This window comes from Lissotriton vulgaris, chromosome 2_1 (genome assembly GCF_964263255.1).
Source record: "Lissotriton vulgaris chromosome 2_1, aLisVul1.2, whole genome shotgun sequence".
NCBI classification, from domain to species: Eukaryota; Metazoa; Chordata; class Amphibia; order Caudata; family Salamandridae; genus Lissotriton; species Lissotriton vulgaris.
This window is the reverse complement of record NC_141687.1, coordinates 767453246-767476635: the sequence shown is the minus strand read 5'-3', so window position 1 is coordinate 767476635 and position 23390 is coordinate 767453246. Positions and strand designations below refer to the sequence as shown.

Genomic DNA, 23390 nt, shown 5'->3' with positions numbered 1-23390 from the left:
ACCAGGAAGGCAGTCTTAAGAGTGAGAAGTCAAAGGGGAAAATTGTGAAGTGGCTCGAAAGGAGCGCACATCAAATAAGTAGGAACAAGGTTCAAGTCCCACTGAGGCATCACGAAAGGAACAGGAGGAAACATGTGAGTTATGCCCTTCAAGAATCTATTTACAACAGGGGACTTGAAAAGAGAAGGCTGATCAGGTAGCCTTAAAAAGGCTGAGATGGCAGAGAGGTAGCCCTTGATAGTGCCCAGAGCAGAGCCCTGCTGGGCAAGAGAAAGAAGAAAGAAGAAAGAGGAGAACCTCTGAAAGGGGGACAGAAAGGGTAACCACAGCCTTTACTGTGCACCATGCCACAAATCTATTCCTCCTGCAGGGGTATACCGATTTTGTGGAGGGACGCCTGGCTGCCAGAATCACATCACAGACTTCAGGAGGCAAGTCAAATGGCCTCAACTGCGCCGTTCAATCTCCAGGCATGGAGGTGGAGACTGGACAGGTTCAGGTGGAGGACCGTCCCCTGCTGCTGCGACAGAAGGTCCTCCCGAAGAGGCAGACTAATCGGGGGATCGACTGACATGCTGAGTAGCTCGGGATACCAGTATGTTGGTGCCCAGTCCGGAGACACCAAGATGATTTGGGCCCGGTCGCGCCTGATCTTCAGCACTCTGGGCAGAAGTGGTATAGGAGGAAAGGCGTATAATAGACCGCAGCTCGACTCGCGACAAAAAAGCATCGCCGAGCAAATGCAGCCTTAGAAATTTACACACGCAGAACTGATGACATTCCGCGTTCTCTTCCGTGGCGAATAGATCTACCCAAGGCTCTCCCCACTACTGAAAGAGACCTTGCGCCACGTCCAAGTTCAGACGCCATTCGTGATCCATCATGCACCGACGGCTGAATTCGTCCGCCCTGGCATTCAGGGAACCTGCCAGGTGTTGATCCACCAGGGTCACGCCCTGATGTTTCAGCCATTGCCAGAGGCGCAGAGCCTCCTGACACAGGGTCCACGACCCCCACCCCACCCTGTTGCAGTACCACATGGCAGTGGTGTTGTCCGTGAAGACCTGCACTACACTCCCCCAGACAGAGGGGTGGAATGCTTTCAGTGCAAGGCGGATCACCCGCAGCTCCAGAAGGTTGATGTGGAGCCGGACCTCCGCCGGAGACCAGAGGCCTAAGATCACAGCCTCTCCCATGTGGCCCCCCCCCCCAGCCCAGGAGGGATGCATCCCTCACGACTGCGTGCTCCGGTTGGGGTAGGGAGAGAGATCTGCCGCTGACCCAATCGCGGTCCATGAGCCAACATTGCAACTGTCTCGCAGTGCCCTCCGAGATCAGGACGTGGTCAGACAGGTTGCCCTGATGCTGGGGCCACTGAAACTTCAGGTCCCACTGCAGAGACCGCATCCGCCACCGGGCGTGATGCACCAGAAGGATGCAGGAGGTCATCTGCCCCAGAAGCCGCAGCGTCAACCTGACCGAGACTCGGGATAAAGGCTGAAAGATCGGAAGCAGAGCCTGAATATCCCGAACCCGCTGTTCAGGAGGATAAACCCAAAACCTCGCCGAGTCCAGAACCGCTCCGATGAAGAGGAGCTTCTGAGAGGGACACAGGTGTGACTTCGGCACATTGATGGAGAAACCCAGCAGGTGCAGGAGGTCGGCCGTAGTCTGGAGGTGGCTGACGACTGTCTGGGGCGAGCCCGCCTTAAACAACCAGTCGTCAAGATAGGGGAAGACTGGCACCCCTAATCTGCGCAGATGAGCTGCGACCAACACCATTGTAAGGCCGAAGGGGAGCATGGTAAACTGAAAGTGCTTGTGGCCTACCGTGAACCGCAGGTAGCGCCGGTGGGCCCGCAGGACGGGGATGTGAATATAAGCGTCCTGCAAGTCCAACGCCACCATCCAGTCCTCAGGGTCTAGGGCAGCTAAGACCTGAGCCAAAGTCAGCATCTTGAACTTCTCCTTCCGGAGGAAGCCGTAGACGTTCCGCAGGTCCAAGATAGGGCGTAGGTCCCCTTTGCTCTTCCTGGGAACCAGAAAGTAGTGGGAGTAACAACCACACCCTACTTCTGGCCAGGAACGCGCTCGATGGCCCCCTTGGCCAAGTGGGCCGTAACTTCCTCTTGCAGAAGTTGCAAGTGATCCTCCGACACGCGGTGGTACTGCGGTGGCATGGCTGGAGGGGTCACCTTGAAGGGGAGGGAGTAGCCCCTTCGGACGATTTGCAGAACCCACCTGTCCGACGTGATGGTGAGCCAGTGGAGGAGGTGATGGCGAACCCTGCCCCCGCTGGCGTCAAATGGGTCTGAAAGCTCGGACTAGGAGGGCTTTGAGGCGGATGCTGCGGGGGTGGATGTAGACTGGCCTCGCTGTTGTCCCTTGGCACCGCCACAGCGGTTACAACGTCTGCCGCCGCGCTGGATGTTAGTCTGCGGCCTGTGGCTGGCAGGACATGAGGGGGCGCCCCTTACTTGGCCCTGAAAGGAGCGAAAGGCAGCAGTTTGCAGGCGCTGGCCCGACAGGCCGAAGGACTTGGCCGTAGCCCTGAAGCCCTTGAAACTAAACGCTCAAGTGCACTGTCTGCCTTGTCGCCAAAGAGGTGACGGTCATCAAACGGCATGTCCATGAGGGAATTCTGGACATCAGCCGAAAAGTTGGCGGACTTCAGCCAAGCGTGGCGGCGAACCCCCACCGTCGTGGAAATCGCCCTTGCCCAGCGAGTCCGTGGTATCCAGCCCACATCGGATAGAGTACCGTGCTGCATCTCGCTCTTCCGCAAGGGCTTGAGCGAGTTTGACCCGGTCCTCCTCTGGGCAATTTGGCAGCACATCCGCGACGGTGTCCCACAGAGATTGGGTATAACGGCCCAAAAGGCAAGCAGTGTTGACCGACCGCAACCCCAAACTGAGTGAGGAGAACAGCTTCTTACCGAACTGCTCATACCTTTTGGATTCCCGATCAGGTGGAGCAGTTGGGAATGTGGTCTTGGAGTTAGAGGCCGGGATAACCAGGGGTGGGGTGGGTGGCCAGGAAGCTAGGGTCGCCCGTGGCCGGGTGGTGGTGCCTGGCCACGTCCGATCTACAGGGGGACCTGTAGCGGGCCTGGCCCAAGTGCCCAACAGAACGTCAGTAAGGGCTTCTTTAAACGGCAGTAGAGGCTCCGAAGAGCTTGCCTGTGGTTTAAGGACCTCGGTGACTAGGTTAGTCCCCACAGCCTCGACGGGGAGCTCAAGAGCCAAGTCCTTGGCCGCCCTCGTCAGTGCCACGCTGTAAGCAGCCCCATTCTCCATAGCCACGGTAGGAGGGGAGACAAAGCCAGTGTCGGGCGAAGTGTCCAAACCACTGGCCTCCCCTAGATCCACCGCCCAGTCCTGATACGACTGGCACTCCCGTGCCAGAGGGTCCTCAGACCCTTCCCAATCCCCCTCGCCTTATATCTCCTGATAGTCAGGTGCAAAGGATGGGGCCGGATCATAGAAGAATTGCTCTTCTCTCGGCGTCGAATGCGGCGTTGAGCGACGCCGGATCCAGACCGAGGGAGGGACAGGGGACAGCATCGGGGGCGACACCCTGGGGGTCGGCATCGGCGGAGGAGTCGTAGGGTCGACCAGCGGCGACCCGGATCGGGTGGGGCCTGCGGCCACAGGACCGGAGTTGTTGACGGCGCCGAGGCCAAAGCACCTGACGGCGCTGGGCCCGAAGCCACCACAGCGGGACCCAACGGAGGAGACAGCGACCTCATGGCCATGAGGAAGGCATCGATCTCCTCCGGCGTCGCGTTCAGCCCAGGGACCGGCGGGTATGGAGCTGGAAGTGGCGCCAGCGACCACATGGCCATGAGGAAGGCATCGATCTCCTCCGGCATCGCGTTCAGCCCAGGGACCGGCGGGTATGGAGCTGGAAGTGGCGGCTGCGGCTCCGGCGGAGCCGCGTGGGAGTTGTCGCCCGAACCCTCGGCCGCATCAGGCGAGCGTCGGGGGGAGTCGGAAGAGCGATGTCGTCTCTTTGACTTCTTGTGCCTCTTACCTGAGGACTTGGAGCCCGACGAAAGGTGTCGACTCGCCGAGGTGCGATGACTGTGGCCCCGCGACCGATCCTTCGACCTCCTCCTCGACCTGGACGTGAACAGAGCGGGCCGACTGCCTGAGCTAGAGGCGCTGACGGGACCGCTCCAACCTAGCCTTCGACGTCAAGGCCCGGCAGTCGGGTATGACTTGTCATCATGGTCGGCCCCAAGGCAATCCAGGCACCGGCGATGGGGGTCGGTAACCAAGATCAGTCGGTTGCAATCGGCACAGGGTTTGAACCCAGGCATCCCTACCTGCACGGATAGTCTTACAACTCGAAACAGGATCAAAAAGATCGAAAAAGTTAGTCAAAAAGTGACTAAGGAATACTGCTTTTTCCGGATCTGCGCTTGCTGGTGCGGAAAAAAGAACTGACGTGAGCACGCGAGGGCGGCGCCTAAGTACTCCGACGACATCATTCCGGCGCCAACGACGCAGACGACGCACCTGAAGCTGCAGGCGACGTCTACAGACGCGCATGGGTACTGCTACACAAAACATTCGAGATCCAGTCTGACGCCGGGGGATATTCTAAGGTAAGGAATCTAACTCTAACCTGTTTCTTTCAGATGTGTCTGTCTGTGTATTGTTTTTAGATTTAAAAGGTTTGACTAAAGGCCAACTCTAGCTGTCCACCAGAGTGCAAGTTATCACAAAAACACTAAATGGACAGGGACTTTGGCTCTGCCCCTAGGTTATATTTATTGGCATCTGCTTAGATAACAGTTGTGTTATCCTGCCCATAGATTTGTTTCATTGCTCCAGATTCATAGACTTATTGTTCATATGGACCTGTGTCAAATGAAGTAGGCAGCAGTTTTACACTGTGAACACTTTGACAAACACAATAGAAAGTGGGTTTACGTTATGAGATATCTAACAAATACAACATTGGAATTGGAAGTGAATTTGTAAAGCGCATAGATACCCGGGGGCGTCCCAGCGCTTGACTCGAGGAATTGGCCAGGGAACAGACGAAACCTAAGGGAACAGCCAGGTTTTTAGGAGCTTAAGGAATTTTAGTAGGTTGGCTTCCCTGCGAATGTTGAGGGGCAGGGAGTTCCAGAGCTTGGAGGCGTTGTATGAGAACAGACGCCCTCCTGACCATGCTTTCCTGATTCTGGGACATTTGCTAGAAAGAGGTGGTCGGATCGGAGCTTCCTGTTGGGTTTTTCATTGCAAACTGTCTGACAAATAGAGTGGGAAGACATTTTACATTGTGAATTCAATGAGGAAGGGAACACAAAGAAATGTTACCCTGTGACAAACCCAATAGGAAGAGATTTTACATTGTGTAACACTAGATGACATTCTTACACAATTACACAAAAGTTAAGGAGGACCTGTAGAGGACTGGTTTTCATTAACCCCTTCCATGCTCATGACGGAACGGTTCCGTCATGAGCGTCGGTTGGCCTGTGCTCATGACGGAACCGTTCCCTCATGAGTCCATAGGTTCTTTAGAACCTTCAGCACCGCAGCGGAATTCGCGCAGCGCTGAAGGGGTTAAGCACAATGTATTATTATGTTTAGCATTTATTTGCCAGTGAATTAATGTACAATTTCCATTTAAAAGTAAAACAAGTGACTGGACATGGATTTATTAAGATCCATTGTGGACTAAGCAGAGTCTAGGTTTTTACCATATATCACCTTACTGAATACGCCTTGGACAGCCCTGCCTTGCGACTGAGCATCAAATGCTTAAGGAGTACATTTGAAGCTCAGTTTGGGTAAGCTGGCCACAGGGATATGTCATCTCCTATTTGTTGGCATTCTCCTTAAGGGTATTTGATTGGACAACAGTTGAGTTTGCCTCTCTATTACGTACCTCCACTGCTCATAAATAATACACTCATTGTTAACAGAGACTCTGTGTCAAATACAGGAGTATGGGGAAGTACATGGTGTCACCCTGTGATAAATACAATAGAAAGTATTTAAACATTGTGAACTCAGTAATAAACACAATAGGAAAGGACTCTACACTGTTTTTGAACAACGAGACACCTTTTTGCACAGATCTCTAGCACAGGAGTGGCTGGTAGAGCTGCATGAATATGTATTTGAAAATCACTGTAATAGCTGATTCAATTACTGCAATTTCGCTTTTTCAACTGAGCACATGTTATACATAGCATGTTTGCTACTGATATTTTAGCCTCCTCCTCAAATTTGGCAATACCACAGGACGAATAACAAATGATTAGCTCACTGTCTGGAAGTTTACATTTAATTTATCTTTTTCAAGGTCCTATTTTATTCTTCTTGGAGAAAGCTGGACACCAACTAATCATAATTTCGGTTTCTGTCATATGTGTTCTCATCCAAAACAATGTATGAAGAAACCTATAAAATTCATGGAAACTGTGGAGCAGTTGGCTTTAGATTTGGGTAAATGTGTCAAGCATAGAAATATTGGATTTTAGCTTGTCTTTCTGAATACGTGTGTGCAAATTTCAGTAGTCATGTGTTCAGGTATACCTTATCTCTGACACTAGATAGGTCTAATTTCCATTGTGTACATTTTAAATGTTATATTTAGTGTTTGGATTAAAGTATTTATATTTGTTTAAATAAAAGCACGGACTGGAAATTAAATTGTTAAGTGTTATTTTGCACTGTGTAGAGAGATGAGTTTCTAGCCCACGCCACCAAACAGTAATCCTTGGACTGCTCAGCCTCTCTACTCTGAGGGTCCAGTGCTATAGGTGTGTACCTGCTCACATGCTGACATCAATAGGCACAACTGGTAGTGCAGATGATGTAGGGGTGAGTGATTCATAGGTGCGGAGTCCAGCGGTCACCAAGTAAAGGTTCTCAAAAGTAAGAAAATGGACAGCTTGGGTCATTAATGTCCCCTCTGAATACAGATCTTGGGTAGTCTCATTAGGGAAAGTAACCCATCAAGGCTCAGAAGCAGAGAAGAGGACTCAGTTTAGCAATATTTGTTGAAGCGCTATTCACAAATAGCGCTTATGGTGCAAAAACGGAAAACACCCTAAATACCAACAGAAGTCTCACACCCTTAAACTAGCAGTAACACACTACCAGAAGCACTGAGATGACTCACAGAGTACTACTCATGCACTTTCACATCCCTTCCAGACTAGTATTTACACCCATACAACAACATTCCTAAACCTCACAGAGTAACAGCCTGAAACTACACATTCCTCATACACTACCAGTTTCAGCACTACCAGACATCACTATCACACTCTTCACAGACCAACAGGCAAACCCACCGAACCTCTCACAGTCCAGCAGGCACACACTAATGCAGTGGTGCTGCCACAAACAAAGGTTGGTCAGGTGGGTTGAGGGGATGTGGGAGGGGTAGCACAGAGGCTTTTAATTAATAATATATATATATTTTTTAAAGAACTTACCTGAAGCCGATGGCCGCCTCCTGCCCTCTTCCTGGTCCCAGCAGCCACGGTTGTTCAATGTAGCCGGCTGGAGAAACCTAAGTGCGCTTGTGTGGGGAGAGGATGTGGTCTCACGGCTAGACTACCGACTTTGGAGCTGGGAAACCAAGGTTCGAGCAGCGGGGTCGACTCCACATCCTGTGATTCTGGGCAAATCCCTTAATCTTCCAGTGCCTCCCCAAAAAATGAATGTGTCATTGTGTAACGTAACTGGTCCTCCTGTAAAGCGCTCCAATACCTTCAGGTCGAGTTTGCGCCATATAAATCTGCCTGAGAAGGCCGGCTAACACATATATGCGCACTTAGAGAGTGCACACAGCACTCCTCCTCCCCTCTCCCATGCCTTGGACCCGCCCCTCCCTACAGCGCTAGCTCAGAGCCAGCAAATGAAAAATAAAACTATGTTCTAACATCATATGCTGGCTCTGAGCCAGGCAGTGGGGCGACGCTCCTCCACCATTGCAGAGGAGCCTCCACTGTCGGATTAACTTCCTGTGGGCCGCTAAGAATTCTTATCACAATCAGTTTATTAGACTGCTGTAATATGCACTCCACACCACCATAAATCAGAATGGCTTTCAGTTTTTTCTTTTTATCAACATCCATTCAACGAAATCCCGGTCAGTCATCATTTCCTTTGAGTCCATCATCTTAAGCAGCTCCCAGAAGACTTTACACATCTTTGTGACTGTTTCATCATTCTGTAGTCACCTGTCCATGCAGTCATTTATCTTTGCACTAATTTTGACTCATTCTTGCATTCATCTCTGTTCGGCCATCCACAATATTACACAGTCAAACTCGAAGAGCGATTTTGAGTGTAAGCCAGACCTATGGGCTTTGCTACTATTTTATGAGGGTAATGAGTGGACTTGCAGTTGTGTGAGACTCCCTGACTATACACTTTGACGGTGTGCTGTCGATAGTCATGTCCGACGTTTTGCAGTAAAGTTGAAATTAAATTATAACTCTTATAACTCAAAAATGTTATGTAAACTGCAAGGCCATACGTTCTTCACTGTATTAAACTAAAGTTACATAAAATACTGAGTGTGAGGCATTCAGTCACTGACTGAAAGCTAAACCTACTGGCACTGTCAAAGCTTGTAAATGGCATTCTTTGCCACTGAAACAGGGTATCTTGTAAAGGTCATGGGCTTCAAACATCGCTCTGTAAGGGGCCCTCATCTTCAGACGGCCCTGAGTTTTTCATCAGCTCTTCTATTAAGTCTGTCGCTTACCGCAAAAGGAGCTGGTCTGACTAGTGATGAATGCAGCCTCTCTAACTGCATCAAGGCAAGGGCAGTAAATGCATATTGAGTATGTTTAAAGGTTACATCACTACCACAGGCAGAGATGGCGCTCCACATTTCCTAACAAAATAAAGAATAATTCAAACTGAGCCATGTACCTTTCATGATTGTAGACTGCAACTGAAAGTAATATCTTTTACTGGAGCTAAGAAAAATAGCCCCAAATTGTTTTGTCACAGACACCTCAACAATAAATATAGTAGCCAATATATCCTAAGAACAACACGCCATTGCTACGCGAACACATGCAAAATATTACGATTAGAGTCATTTTCAAATAAAAGCCATAAAAAACAGTGGCAATGCTCACTGAAACGTGTACACATACCTGTACTTGATCAGCATGCGTGTCAGCAAATGAAACCACTTCTGAGCACCACTGAGCTATTATGTCAAATGCTGGTACGGACCAGTGAAGACAGGAGGCACTAGTGAACTGCTGTAATGTCTGCACGGGGGATGGCAGCAGTCCTAGGCAGCCAGCGAGGACTGCACATTCGTCTTCTTCCTGTTAGGCACAGAAACAATGGAAATGAGTCAGTATAACAAATACAGATCCCCCAGTGTAAAGTGAAAATCAAAAGTTAGATTTCTCATTTCCCTACAGATTGTGTAACCGCTGGAACTTAGGCTTTTCCCATTGGTTTCACTCAACTCGTCAACCCAATCTTTGTTCAATATTATAGGGAAGAAGCATACGAGACAGCAAATGACATACACGGCTGATGATTCAGTAACTGGAAAAGCAGGTGTGCCCAAATGTAGATTTAGCACTGACTCATTTAAACATCCTTGTTACAGAATTGACATGCAAAGAGGCACCATTCAGGTTGATGGAGCGGTGATGTGCCTAGGCGGAGGTTCACAGCCCTGTATTACGTCTATCCATCTCGAACTTCTTCTTGCCAAAGATGGTTCTGGTGAACTGTTCTGAGCTTCTAGCGAACTGGAACCCTACTTTGACAGAGGTAACAAGCTGTGATAGAGCCAAACTAGTCTTCACAAAGGAATACGCTTTTTGAGGTGAGTTATCCTCTGCTCTAGGAGAGCCAGTAGTTGGGAGATAGGCAGGAGTGTACTGGATCAACTGGGAGAGTGTGCAGAGTTATACTCAAGGTATCAACAGCCTTTGAAATATCAGCTACAATACACTGTCAGATCTGTCAGCATTTGCCCCTGGAATTTGAAAATGTCCTTCTCTCTGATTTTGCAACTATAAGCCAGCCATCTAAATGCTCCCCATTTCGTTATGGTTTTCCCCTCAGATCGATAACCTTGACAGAGGCTAAACGCTTTTTCCATTCCCCAGGTTTCTTAAATACTATATCTTCTAATAGATCATATACTAAGCATTTCCGTTCGACGATCTGGACCAAATCAAGTTTACTCAGAAACTTACTAAAAATATTATATGACCCAAGGAGAAGGAAGTCATTTGGAATTAAATGAGACATTTCAGCTATATTCAGCCATCTATCATTCCTTACAAAATCTGAGCTTTTCCAAAAGCCAGCCTTGGCCCATTTTTGTGTAATTACAGACGAATCTCTGACCCCAGATAGTAAGATAGGACCAGATAACGGAGTTGAGGAGTTAATTGTAGGGATAGAATATTTTCTATAAAAGGCCTGGCGTTTTATGGAAAAACCACTGTATACACTTATACCGTACTAATTTAGGAGATTTAACAATTGTTAGTGGGCAGTGGATCTGATTCTCTTTACAGATTAAGTTCATAAAATAATTTTAAAAAAGACCCAATTGTAATTCCGATTTAAATCTGGAAATACATTGTGCAAAATATGCAAAATAATAATCCCCAAAATTTGGGAGAGCTAATCCACCATTTTCCAGCTCCTCATATAACGTGCTAAGTGCAGTTCGGGGGACCTTTCCCCACCGAAAAGATGTAAATATAGACTCTTATTTAGCAAAAAAAGAGGTAATTAAAACACAGGGAATTGCTTAGAAAAGGAAATTAAACAGCGGAAGAACAGACATTTCAATCAACACAGCCATGCCCAAAATTGTTAATGGAAGAGAATTCCATTGGAAGAATAAATCCTGGACTTTTCGCAAAAGTGGGGCGAAATTTAAATCATATAATTCAGAAATTCGCACCGCAAAATAAACACCCAGATATCTTTTCGGTTTTGTATTTAGGCAAGGGAGACTATCAAGATGTAAATCTGTACGTGCACCACCACACTGTATAATTTCTGGTTTATTTATTTATTTTATATCCGCCAAGCGATTCAAATTGCTCAAAAATCTCAAAAGCTTTTGCTTGAACCTCCTTCTCAGGCTTTATAAGGAGCATGATATCCTAGGCGTATAATTTAAATGTTGCCATAGTTGGCAGTGGAGGCCAGATATCCATACTGTTCCTAATGGCTATCGCCCATGGCTTGATTAAAAAAAGCGAATAGGACCGGGGACAATGGACAACCTTGTCTAGTTCCCAGTTTAATCTTAACTTGGCCTACCTCAGTGGCGATCTTGATAATGATGGCTTCTGCATTCAAGTATAATTTCTGAACCAACCCCGTAATTTTAGGAGATATACCAAAATTTGCCAGAATAATAAACAAGGTCTCCCAGACAACTAGGTCAAATGCCTTTTTGGCATCTAATAAGAGGACCAGAGCTGGTATCTTCCGAGTCTCAAAATAATCATGTGCTTCCGCTAAATAGTGCGTATTAGTACCGAGCTGCCTTCCAGCGATAAAACTGGTTTGATCAGGATGGATCAAGTGCAAGGCAATTCGATTAAAATATTTGGCTAAAAGTTTAGCCATTATTTTATAGTCAGAATTTAAAAACGTGATGGGACGATAAGAATTAGTGTCTTCACTATCCTTACTTTTTTTTTTTAAAACGGACTACATTCCCGTTTTTAAATGGTATCACCCCAACCTCTAAAATTGAGTTGGCCACCAACAAAAGATAATCCGAATTGGTGCTAAAAAAGATTTTTTTTTATTCCGCCGGGAGGCCGTCCGGGCCACAGGCTTTACCATCCGGGAGATTTTTAATGGCATCCCCCAGTTCTTCTTATGTAAAAGGACTTGCCATGCTTTTTTCAACCCCTGAAAGTATGGGCCTGCAGAAAGTCTCTCAAGGATGTCATGTCAATGGTCAGTTGTTGGCCGTATATGTTCCTATAATGATGTAACATTATATCTCCTATAACTCCCGGGTCATCAGAGCGGGAAGCAGTTATAGGACATCTCAAAGCGGTAACTGATTAGTTACAGCCTGCTCCCTAGCCTGCCACGCGAGGAACCTCCCGGTATAATTACTCTCTTCGTAGACCTTTTGCCTGTGGTGCTGAAAAAAAGATTCATTTTTAACAGTATTTTTCGCTAAGATCCCGTTTAGCCTGATCGAGCTGCCGTTGGTTAAAAGCCGAGGGGTTACTGAGAAATATATCAAAGGTCCTTTGCACTTTCTGCTCTAAAATGTGCTATTCTTCCTTAGCTTTCCTTGAATTATCGGCATCTTTTCCGATAGCTAATCCCGGTATAAAAGCTTTAAGCGAATCCCAGACCACATGCGGAGGTGCTGAGCCATGATTTTGCTCAAGAAACTCTTCAATCTCGGTTTTAATAAAGAGCACCCAGTTCTCTTCTAATAGGTATTTCCGATTTAACATCCATCTTTTAGAAGTCATTATATATTTACTCAGCTCTAACTGAAGAATGATCAATGCATGATCCGAAAATCCATTCTGAAGGATTCTCTGCTGGCTAAAAGCCAGTCTCCTAGAAATAAGAATACATTAAATGCGTAAAGAGGTATGAAATCTACCTGAAAAACAAGTATAGGCGATCTTAGTTGGAAATACTGCCCTCCATGGATCAAATATGTCTAAAGTCAAGCCATATTTTGCAAAACTTTTAAAGTTTTGGGTTTTAGCTGTTTTTTAGATACAGCTGAGGAGTCAATTTTAGGGTTCGTTAGAAAATTGAAGCCCCACCCTAAGATCAGTTCGCAAGGTACTTGAATTAAAGATTGAAAAAACTCTTCATATGGCACAGGATTATCCTCTACTGGGGCATATATGCTGGCGAAAGTTAAGAGTCAACTTCCTAATTTACAGTTGGCCCAGCACCACCTTCCGCTCTGATCGTTTACAAAATGAACTACCTCAGCCTGGAGTTTTTTGCTAAGGAAAATCGCTGTACCCCCAATGAGATGCCGAAGAGGAGGAGACACCCATATAAGCTGCCCAGGACCTAAACATTGGGAAATCTGCTAGTTTCCCCACTGCTATATAAGTCTCTTGTATGAGAATGGCCGCTGGATTTTCGGTCTTAACCCATGCCTCAATGGCCCGCATTTTCTTCTTATTGTTGAGGCCATTAACATTAAGAGAGACCACTATCAAAATTTCCTTTTTATCCATTTGCAAAAAGCAAGATAGTTTCCGAGCAGCCTAATAATATAGAAATGTGCTGAAAATCTCCGACATCAGTCAAAGGCCCCATCTGCAGTCTAACAAAATATAGGTCTATTAATGATAAATGGATGCATCTGTATTTAAAATATGGATTTAGTTTTCCCCCATGCTCCCTTTTCCACCCCGTGACCCCATCCTCCTCCCGTAGCCTCCATGAGCAGACCAACGTCTCTGCTCACACCTGACAGGCTATCCCCCCCCCCCCTTAACTGGCACTATGACTTGTTGCCAGGTGCTACCGGACTACCTACCCCCACTCCTTCAAAAAGAATAAAACAAGCAAGAGCAGAGAAAGCAAAGAGAAAAAGAAGAAAACCAGAAGCCAATAAATGACAAACTGCCTAAGAGGATGTACTAGAAAATGGACGAGCACCAGGATAAGAGACCAAAACAAGTGATTGAAAACGTTTTGGAAATATTTTGAAAACCTTTGTAAACTCATAACATTAACACTATGACATTATATTGACGCTATACTGTCTACAGGCCATTAGGATTTAGCCATCAAAATTTGTTGCAGTAATTCCTGCGCTTCCATTACAAAATACGTGAAATCTGCCTTTAACTAGCACTTTTAACTTGCTCGCTGTTTAATGGCCTTGGTTAAAATTTGATCCTTTACCCTGAAATCACCAAAATTAACCAAAATAGTCAGTGGGAATTTAGCATTTGGAGGAAGATTTGCTGGGATTGGATGTGCTCGCATAATAGTGAGATCACCATTAAACTCTGGGAGGAAATTGTTTTAAATAAATAAATCAACCCATTGTAAAGTCTGCTGGCCCTCCTGAACACCCAGAATACGGAGATTGGAGCGTCTAGAATGATTCTCTAATTCCTCCAGTTTATACTCCAATGCTGTGCTCTGGCTCTGGAAGGTGGCAACTTTATTATTCATAGTTGAAACTTGGTCCTCCAATTGCGAGATCCTAGTCTCTGCCTCAAGAAGCCGCGCCGGAACCTGAACCATGCTTTCTTCAATTTTAGTTAAACCAGCGTAGATTACAGCGATTTTAGCGGATAGGGAGGCTTTCAGCTCTCAAATCTCCTCTAGAATCAAGTTAAGGAGGTTCTTGGCGTTCTATTGCATAGAGAAGGATCTGTTATCCTGGGAGGAGTTATTCGGAGTCGATTATGGCCTAACTTCAGACTGCAAAGCCTGTGGGTCAGAGGATATAGACTCTACTCGGATGGTCAAGACAGCGTCCACAGGAGTAGATAGATCAGATGAGCTCCTCCAGAAGAAGGCACAAGCAGAAAAGGGGATGGAGAGGGAGAGTGGCAGCTATCCAAAGGATCTCCAAGACTCCCATTTTACACAAAACCAGGGCTTAGCTTTCAAAAATAAAGGATACTTTTTGAGGTCCTTGGTTACCCCAGCTGAATCAACCAGCGTCAAGGATCTCTTAATAAATTCAGATCCAATTAGTGGCGGGTCGCATCGCGCTCTATCACCGAACTGTCCAGAATATGGGACAATGCAGATTACACGCCCATGAGCCTATTAGTTCCCTACTTGACGTGAAGAGGATTTGTGGTGCCAATACTATCCACTAATTGGATCTGAATTTATTAAGAGATCCTTCGTAAGTATATATATGTGCATAGTGTCCTGAGGCGATCTATCCTTGGGATCCACGATTTTCCAATTGATGTGACTTCAGGACATTTAAAGGAGTCACTCCAAAGGACCAGTGGATAGGACTTGGTTCCTCCTTCTTTCAACATATCTTGATAATCCTCGAACCTTGATTGAACACTTACTGTCACGTTGCCCTGAGGAAGCTCCCTATGTGGGAGAGAAACACGTTGGCTGATCTATTTGTGATTCAAATGATGAGCTTTCCTACGAACATTTAAAAAATAAATAAGAACTATTTTTCATATATTTTTGCTTGTTTGGACTTTGTTTTTGTGTGCCCCCACAAACACTTAAAAACACCCTATGTATTGGCTGAAGGTTTTAGACAAGCCTGTAAGGATCAAAGGTTCCCACCTCTTTAAAACATTTACTTTCCTCTCCTTTCAAAATTACTGAACCTGCGACTAGTAGTGGAGGTTCGCAAGGAGACTAATTTGATAACGCTCTTAACTTTACAAAGAACTGCAGACAAGCAGTAACTCTGAAATTATTTGAACATTTGGCCATGTAACCTTCGTGATTGAGGCTCACAAGGTGTTCGGATCAGAGATATTCTATTCCTGGGTTCAATTCCCACCTGCAGATCCACAGACTCATTTATTTCACGAATACATTGAAGTGGATCCACCGGAAGAATATATCCCGTATGAAGACATTGAAGTTCCATTAACTTACCAGCAACATATAAACTGGTTTAAAGGCACCCTAAATCACGCAACTTCGGTCATAAGACTTGGTCCGCTCAGCTTAGGAGGAGCGACATGGCCGATCTTAGCGGCTTACACTCCATATCCTGAGATAGACACACTCCCAGTAGGGGAAGTGCGTGCACTTTACAAAGAAGTAGTCAGGCTATACAGACGTATTGTCCAGTTCGTCATGTGAACACTCATACTACAACCTGCAAGAGCTGCTCCACCTGGAACAGTCCAGACCCAGCCCACACCAATAATTAGTCCACAAACACTAAAAGCAATAATGGGTGTGTTATCGTCAAAAAGGGATCAAGTACCATTCTGGATTCCTAAAAAAAAAGCAAAGTTAGAAGCAGTATTTCTCCATATGGGTCCGCAGGAAAAACACAGAATGTTAACAATTTGCATGCCAATGGGAATGGTTCCCTCACTGGAGGATTGTACCACACGGGGAACAATCTTACGCCAACCATATCAGTTATTGTATTAAAACAGATACAGAACAAGCACGGGGCAGGATCTGCTCCGGACTTGAGGATGAAACTTATGTAATTTTGACCTAGTCTTGGCAATTATGCTGAGCAACATCAAGGGGGAAGCAGCAGCATGGGCCATACGCCAACGGTTAAGAAAAACAACTCCTGCAAATCAGGAACATGAATTACCAAAAATTATCGAAGAAATCTATGCTTCACTAGATAGAGATAGTTTGGGAGCCAAACCAGAAAAACCACAAGTGGCGAGTAGTTCTGATAGGGATAACTCAAAGCAAAGTCCCATTGCTTCTAAAAATCACTGCGAAAGTAATCAATATAAAAATAAGAATAACAGAAACACTTCACGATCAAGTGGTTGGTCTCCCCAATGGGAGTCCTTTGATAAGAGGTACAACTGAGGAATCGTGATAAAATTATCAAACCTGACCGGTATCAGGATACTGATACACGTTCCTTTCGTTCCTTTCAGGGTTCATCAAAAAGCTTGAAGAGACAAGGATAGTCAGAACAAAAAACAGAGTATTGACCAAAGGGAAAAAGGGAAACACATCGCATTTCAGATTTCATTATCAAACAGAAGAGCAACCTAAAGCAAAGATTCAATTCAAAAAGAAGAAAGTAGTTGGCTTAAAAATTAGAAATGCCCAGGTTACTGAGGACTCAGCTTCTGAACGGGGAATGGGCTCTGACCATGCTAGACAGAGCGGCAGAAGTAACAATAGCTCACCAGAACCTGTAGGAATTTCTGGTGACAGCAGTATAGAATGAATACATCATGGTGGAAAAACCTGATACAAGAGTGAGTGTCCCACACAGTCTACACAAAATTAATGTCCAAATAGTGGGGGATATCTTAAGAAAAATTAAGGGTCTCTTTTGGGAAAATTTGATATTTGGATAGGACATCCTGTTAGCAGAAAAAGATTGGACGCCTACATTTATAATAGATTGCCCAAAAGGTGAAAGCGTCATTTTAACAGCTTTTCCCGACCTCGTTCCTGTTTTCTTGAAATACTCATTCGCGCAGAAGTGAGCGCAAGCACTAGCTCCGGCATTATAGAGCAACCATGTAGGGTGGGACGTGGAGTCCAAACAACACGAAATCCCATTAAAAACTACTCCGACTCCACAGAGACAGGACCCTATTAAAAATGAGGCGAAGAAACAGGTAAGAGAAATGTTAGACAAACTTGAATACAAAGGTGTGATTGAAACTTGCACCTCGTAAATGAACAACCCTTTGTCTCCAGTAATGACACCTGACAACACATATCATTTGGATTTAGATTACAGACACTTGAAACATGCACAAAAACATTTGCAGCTTAGAACGCACATAGTGCTGCATTCATGAATAACATTGTGTGGAAGAAATACAAAACAACACTAGATATCTCGAATTGATTCTTTTGCCAAAATATAGTTCCTGAAAGCAGATATTTGACAGGATTTTCTACCTTCGGCACTCAGCGTCAATTTTGCTGTTTGCCTCAAGGCTATAAGAACAGCCCAGGGCTATTCTCGGCAAGGGTGTCAGAGCTATTAAAAACTTGCGATGAAGAGGCTGTGTCCTATCTAGATGATATTGATCTTACGAACGATGAATTACTTGAACACTTGTGCAGGGTAACAACATAATTGTTGGTTTTGTCAATTTGGGCTACTAATTTAACTACAATTGCCCAACTTAGTGTCCTATTTTTGGGATATGAGCTGTCAAGTGAAGAAAAAAACCTTGCTGCTAACTTTTTAGAAAAGTGCGCACTAATCTTGCCTCCAAAACACTTTGAAGGGTTTACAATCCATTTTAGGATTTCTAAATTTCATCAGAACATACAATCAAGAGTACGCAGAAAGAGTAAAACCTTTCTTTGACTTAATCAGACCTGATTTCACAGCAAACAAGTGGACTCAAAACATAGAGACACTGTAAGTTCAGATCAAGCTGACATGATAGCTTCAAAACACTTGCAGACACGAGTAAACGTCCGCAACCTGGTAATACAGGTCATTCCCAGGTTATCAGCGTGCACCTACATCATGTTCAATGAAGGTGAGACAGTTCCAATCGTATACAAATTTGATTTGTAAACAAATGCCGAAAATCAATTTGCAACAGAAAAAATACTGACGGCAGTACAGACTGCTGTAGGGAGAGAAAGAGCACTAGCACAGGGGAAATGCATTATCCTTGTGACCCTGATACCGATTTAAGAGGCTGTAACAAAAGCCAGCATTCCAAAGGCATTGCATCCATGTTGGATACAATGGGCTAATTCTCTCACTGCAATAGATGTAGAATACAGATTTCATCCTACACTGAAAACACAAGCATTTCTGCAGTAAGAACAACAATACCCTCTCCTGAATGAAATCTTGCCTCTTGATCAGTATGAAAACATCATTTACATTGAAGGTTCTGCTCATCCGGCTATTGGAAGTAAACCACAATATAGCGCCGCATGTGCTATAGTGAAAGGTCAAATGCGGGATGGCAAGTTCCATCACAGCAATACGACTACGCAATCATTAGGAGATTGTACAGCACAGCTTGCAGAACTGAAAGCCCTGATACTAGCACTACAGTATATGGATCGGGAATTCCCGACACTGATTGTGTGCTATTCGTTTTACTGCGTGCACTCTTACAATGAATATCTTCACTACTGGGGCCAGAATGGGGTCAGAGACTCCAAGGGTTGCACCTTGAGTCATCCGCGAGTTGGCATACACGTTGAAAGAAATTCACTGGCTGATGATGCCGCCAAGGTGACAGTAAGAACTGCTGCCGTTCCCAGCAATCACTCGTTCAACAAGTAAGAATAGACAGAGATATACTAGTAGCTTTCACTGCCACATGAACGGCTCTGTCGTCCTGTCAAAAGGCTTTCCACTCAAGTACTCTTACAATTTAGATGTGCAAGACACACGGTATGTTAAAATTCCAGAAGTGGGGGATAGAGTAATACCAAACAAATATCGCAGATTAGGTTTAATTGTAGCTGCACACGAGGGTCTGGGATCTGCACACGTAGGAGTCACTGCAACAATTTCATTATTGAAGAAGCGGTACTGGTGGTCGGGCTGACAAAACAAACAAAGGCCTATGTTATGAAGTGCGATATTTGCCAGCAGATGAAGGGTTTCACCATTCACAGACCACCACAAACACCATTACTGATTTCAGACAGACTTCTTGCATGTGTCTATTTGGAACCACTGAGGCCCCCTTAAAGACCGACGGGGCTTACAAGTACATCCTGGTGGCAGTGGATTCATTCTCTAGATTCCTATGGGTTTGGCCCCAGCGCTCGGTTGACGCTCAAACGGTTATAAAGGATTTACGAGTCTTCAGTGGGACATACGCAATTGGCATGTTACATTCCAAAACCAGGACCTGAAAAAATCTTTAACAGCAAGGGTATTAGGCGCTGGTGGTCATTGGGTCAATCACCTATATGGGGTCTAGAAGGTACAAAATAATATGCCAAGAAAATCCTTGGGAGGTCGTACTCCTTATGAAATCCTGTTTGGGACAAGAATGTTCATACCTGATCTGATCCAGCACAGTGGGGGATGCAAAACCATTTGAACTGAATGACCGTTTGGCTGTTTTACGGGAACTGAATGAATTCGGAGCGTTACAAAGCAACGTGCAAGTCAAATGAACTGTCACTAGGGAAGTGAAACCAGTTCTGGCAAGACCTTCCTCGGTCCCCAAGATTGGGGACCTGTTCTGGGAAAATATTGTGGACAGAAGGGAGTTTGGGTCATCTTACAAAACAGCTGTACCTGTCTTAGCGAATAGTACTTCTTCAGCCACTTGCCGGCAAACAAGAAAAAATATTTGTCTCCATTGATCTGATCAAACCTCATCATGTGGCCGATCCTCAACAGTAGGCCGCTTGTGGTCCTGAGTAGCCATAGACCTCCTCTTGCTATTATACAGAAAGTTCAGATGGAAAGACTCATAACCTTCCAAGACTCCACTAAGCAATATGAACGAGAAACAAATAATGAGCACAAATCATTCCAGTTGAAATTGAAAAACACCAGAAAGAACCAACAATGCAAGTTGCAATTCGGCCCAACAATGATGTCTACATTAATGTGCCTTAAACAACACATTTGCCAGTTCTACAAAACCTGCTGAGCTACCAAAGATAGATTGAACTGCGTCTGGCTACTTCATCAACTTCAATGATTTCTCTTCAGATTCAAGTGAACCAGATCAAACGCCGCCCAATTCAAAGAAAGAAAAAATTTAAAAATTCTATCTTTTGCTCAAAAATACTAACTTAGTGCCACCTTAGTTGTATATTCGGTTCGCAATAGGGGTAGTATACCTGTTCACTCTGATTGGCACAGTGACTGTCCTTTTTTTACTTCTGAAAGGACATTATTTCCCAGAACGCTCTGCAGTACAATCTGTGAACTTAGTCCTGAAACCACATACGTCATCACATTGTAAACAAAGAGACTTGTCCCTGGTGAACATTACAGCAATTCCAATACTTGATGGTATTGTTTGGGATAAAGTTTCATATGATGTATATGGCCCCACTGAACATTTGAAAATTCCACATTTGCTCAAAATTTCTTTAAATGATTTCATTACCCCCACTACACAATCTGATGATTGGGACAGTGAGACTGTAAATACTATGCTTACAGATTTGGAACAATCTGATGCATTTTCTTTCAGGGAATTTTATGACAATACCACTGGCTTCGATACCATGTTGTTACCAGAATTATGGTCATCATTTTTTGCATAGAGCAAGTGCACAGCGCACTGCTAATGTGTACCATCTATAGGAACATTGCCCAACACCACCGAAAGGTAGTTCTGCCACATTCGAACAGAGGTTTGCATACTTTTTGGGGTTCAATACATCCGACCCAGAATCGTTTTACTACAAACTAGCACAGACAAATGCAACAGCGAAGAAAATTATGCTATTAAACACAAAGCTGATATATTCAGCACCTTTTATCTCCCAACTGTCTATACAGCGTTTCGACTACTGGAGAGACACCATAGACACAAAATCTATCTGGGGACAAGAGAGTGGCAGATTCAGGAAACGAGGCTTTATGCAGTTTGCCTCATGCCATTACAGATGATTTTCCTGAACAGAACAGTGCAACAGACTACCTGTTATGGGTTTACAAAAATCAAAGACCTGAAAACAGTGAGCATCCCTTCACCCACATCAAATGAGGTTTTCACGAATAACACACTAACACATGGGGGGGGACACATGGTACAAATACATACAATTAATCCTCTCAAAATTGGTGTAAATATGTATAATGCAGGATTCAAGAGTACCACCGAAGGGTTTAGTATCCATAGGCCGGATCCACCCTATGCACACACAGACGACCCAGGGGTAGTGACTTCCTAAAGTGTAGGAAAGTTGTGCCTAGATTGGCTAAAGACCTCGACACTTTCACAAGTGAAACAACACTTGTCCCTTCTAGGAGACAACATGGATTTTAGGGATTTCTAAACCACTTAGGAAACACTTCTTATATACCATCTATAATGAGGTTTGGAAAGTCTCCAAACAGGAAGCTGCAGAGAGACTTTGTGAAATAGATATAATTAACCTAGAAAAGGCCTTAGCTGTGGTAGACATAGGCATGACCACACTCTTGTCTCGTATTTATTCACTGGGAAACATTGTGTCCTCAGCTATCTACATAACGAAACAAGATTTGTCTATTCTACAACATGGGCAATCACAGCTACGAGCTATTATGCTCTTAAGCTGGATGCTTCAATCAGGGTCTTCTGGCCACATTCCATGGCGATAAAGACACAAATCTGGTTTTGGCTTACAATCTGACTTTAAGAAGACTGACCATGGCATGCAGAGATGTGAAGTACACCATGCTGCTCATTGAAAAACTAAAGAAGTTACCTTTTACTGTAGCAGAATCACCATCTGCGGAATGGTTAATCCACGGCTATATCACACTGACTATCATGACATTACAAATCCAATACTGCCTCAAATATTACCCAGTAGGGAGGTAGGAATCATTGGGTGAAACATATATACGAGAAACCTTGGAGTTACCATACACATTTGGTGTAGGAACAAGGAGAAGGAAGTTTTCTTGAGTGGTTCAAACTGCAAAACGGCCTTTTAGTAGATCTTTAGTGAGTATAGAAATATCACTGCACGGAACATATAATGCGTCAATAGCAAACTTATCCTGCTATCTGAAGTGTTCCCCAGCTGCTGTAATTCATCCAGTTTTTGAGTTGCTTTAAAATGGGAGTTAATTGATGCTGAATGACCAAGGCTGCTGTGGTATGATGCTCAGCATTGCTTATCTAGTGACCATCAACTCCAGGGTTATTTGTTGTAAGCAAGTATTGTTTCCCCCAGCTTGCACAGTTAGGGATGCACCACTGTGGCCTTCACTGAATGCATCCAAACATAGGGTTTTATTTTCTGAGCAGACTGAAAGCCATGTTGTTTCAGCATAATGTGGCCTTAACTTCAGCCCGAGAAAACTTTGATCTCCAAGTGGCAAGGTCTTTGGCAGAGATAGAAGCTCTGGTACGTACAAACTTTCCGCTCCATTTCCGAGAAATGGTTTGCGTATCTTTAACATGTCTGATACACGGGGGACAGTACACTTATTTAGGAGCATTGGATCAGGTCTGTTAACCACCTTTAAAACAATTTTTATAGTGATTCTATCATGTATACACTCTATACTTGGAAGCGTTTTCGGAGAGATTCCTCCCTGCATTCAATAGCGGGCATCCTGATTTTAATTCTATAGCTTCGCAATGGATGTCAACATCACTCAAGTCATGGAGCGACGTTGTCTTGAGCGATGGGTGCTCTTCGTGAATGTACCTCGGCTAGGAGAGCTGAGTGTGCATTGGTTCCTGTCATTCAGACCAGCCTGGCTTGACTGCAATCTGCCAGTATTCCACTGCCTTGTTTGCAGATTCGGACGCTTGTTGGGCCTCTGTCTGAAACTTCCATCAGTTGCGCCGTCGGACATCAACATGCTCCTGGCGCCTCTGCGGGCCCAGGTGCAGAGGTGTCCACAGCGTATTCCCATGTTGGTTATGCCGTTCCCAGAGCCTCCAAGGGACGCTTAAGCTCCTGTTAGAACAGAAATTGGCTCCACCACGGATGTGCAGGCATCAGTCTCAGGCACACAGGCATATAATTCTTCCCCGACGGCTGCCGTGGGAACTAGTGATGCTCCTTTGATATCATACTAGAGGTACTAGAAGGACT

General features: G+C 45.1%; 1 protein-coding gene across 7 annotated transcripts in view; it reads right to left on the bottom strand.

The window, feature by feature from the left end:
* The window catches only part of UBR3 (ubiquitin protein ligase E3 component n-recognin 3), a 2118328-nt gene that overhangs the window by 122612 nt on the left and 1972326 nt on the right, over positions 1–23390 (bottom strand). For all 7 annotated transcript variants that reach the window (XM_086956098.1, XM_086956102.1, XM_086956099.1 and 4 more), the window contains one exon: positions 9146–9325. In XM_086956098.1, the coding sequence (XP_086812224.1) occupies positions 9146–9325 (180 nt within the window). The remainder of the gene's footprint in view (positions 1–9145; positions 9326–23390) is intronic.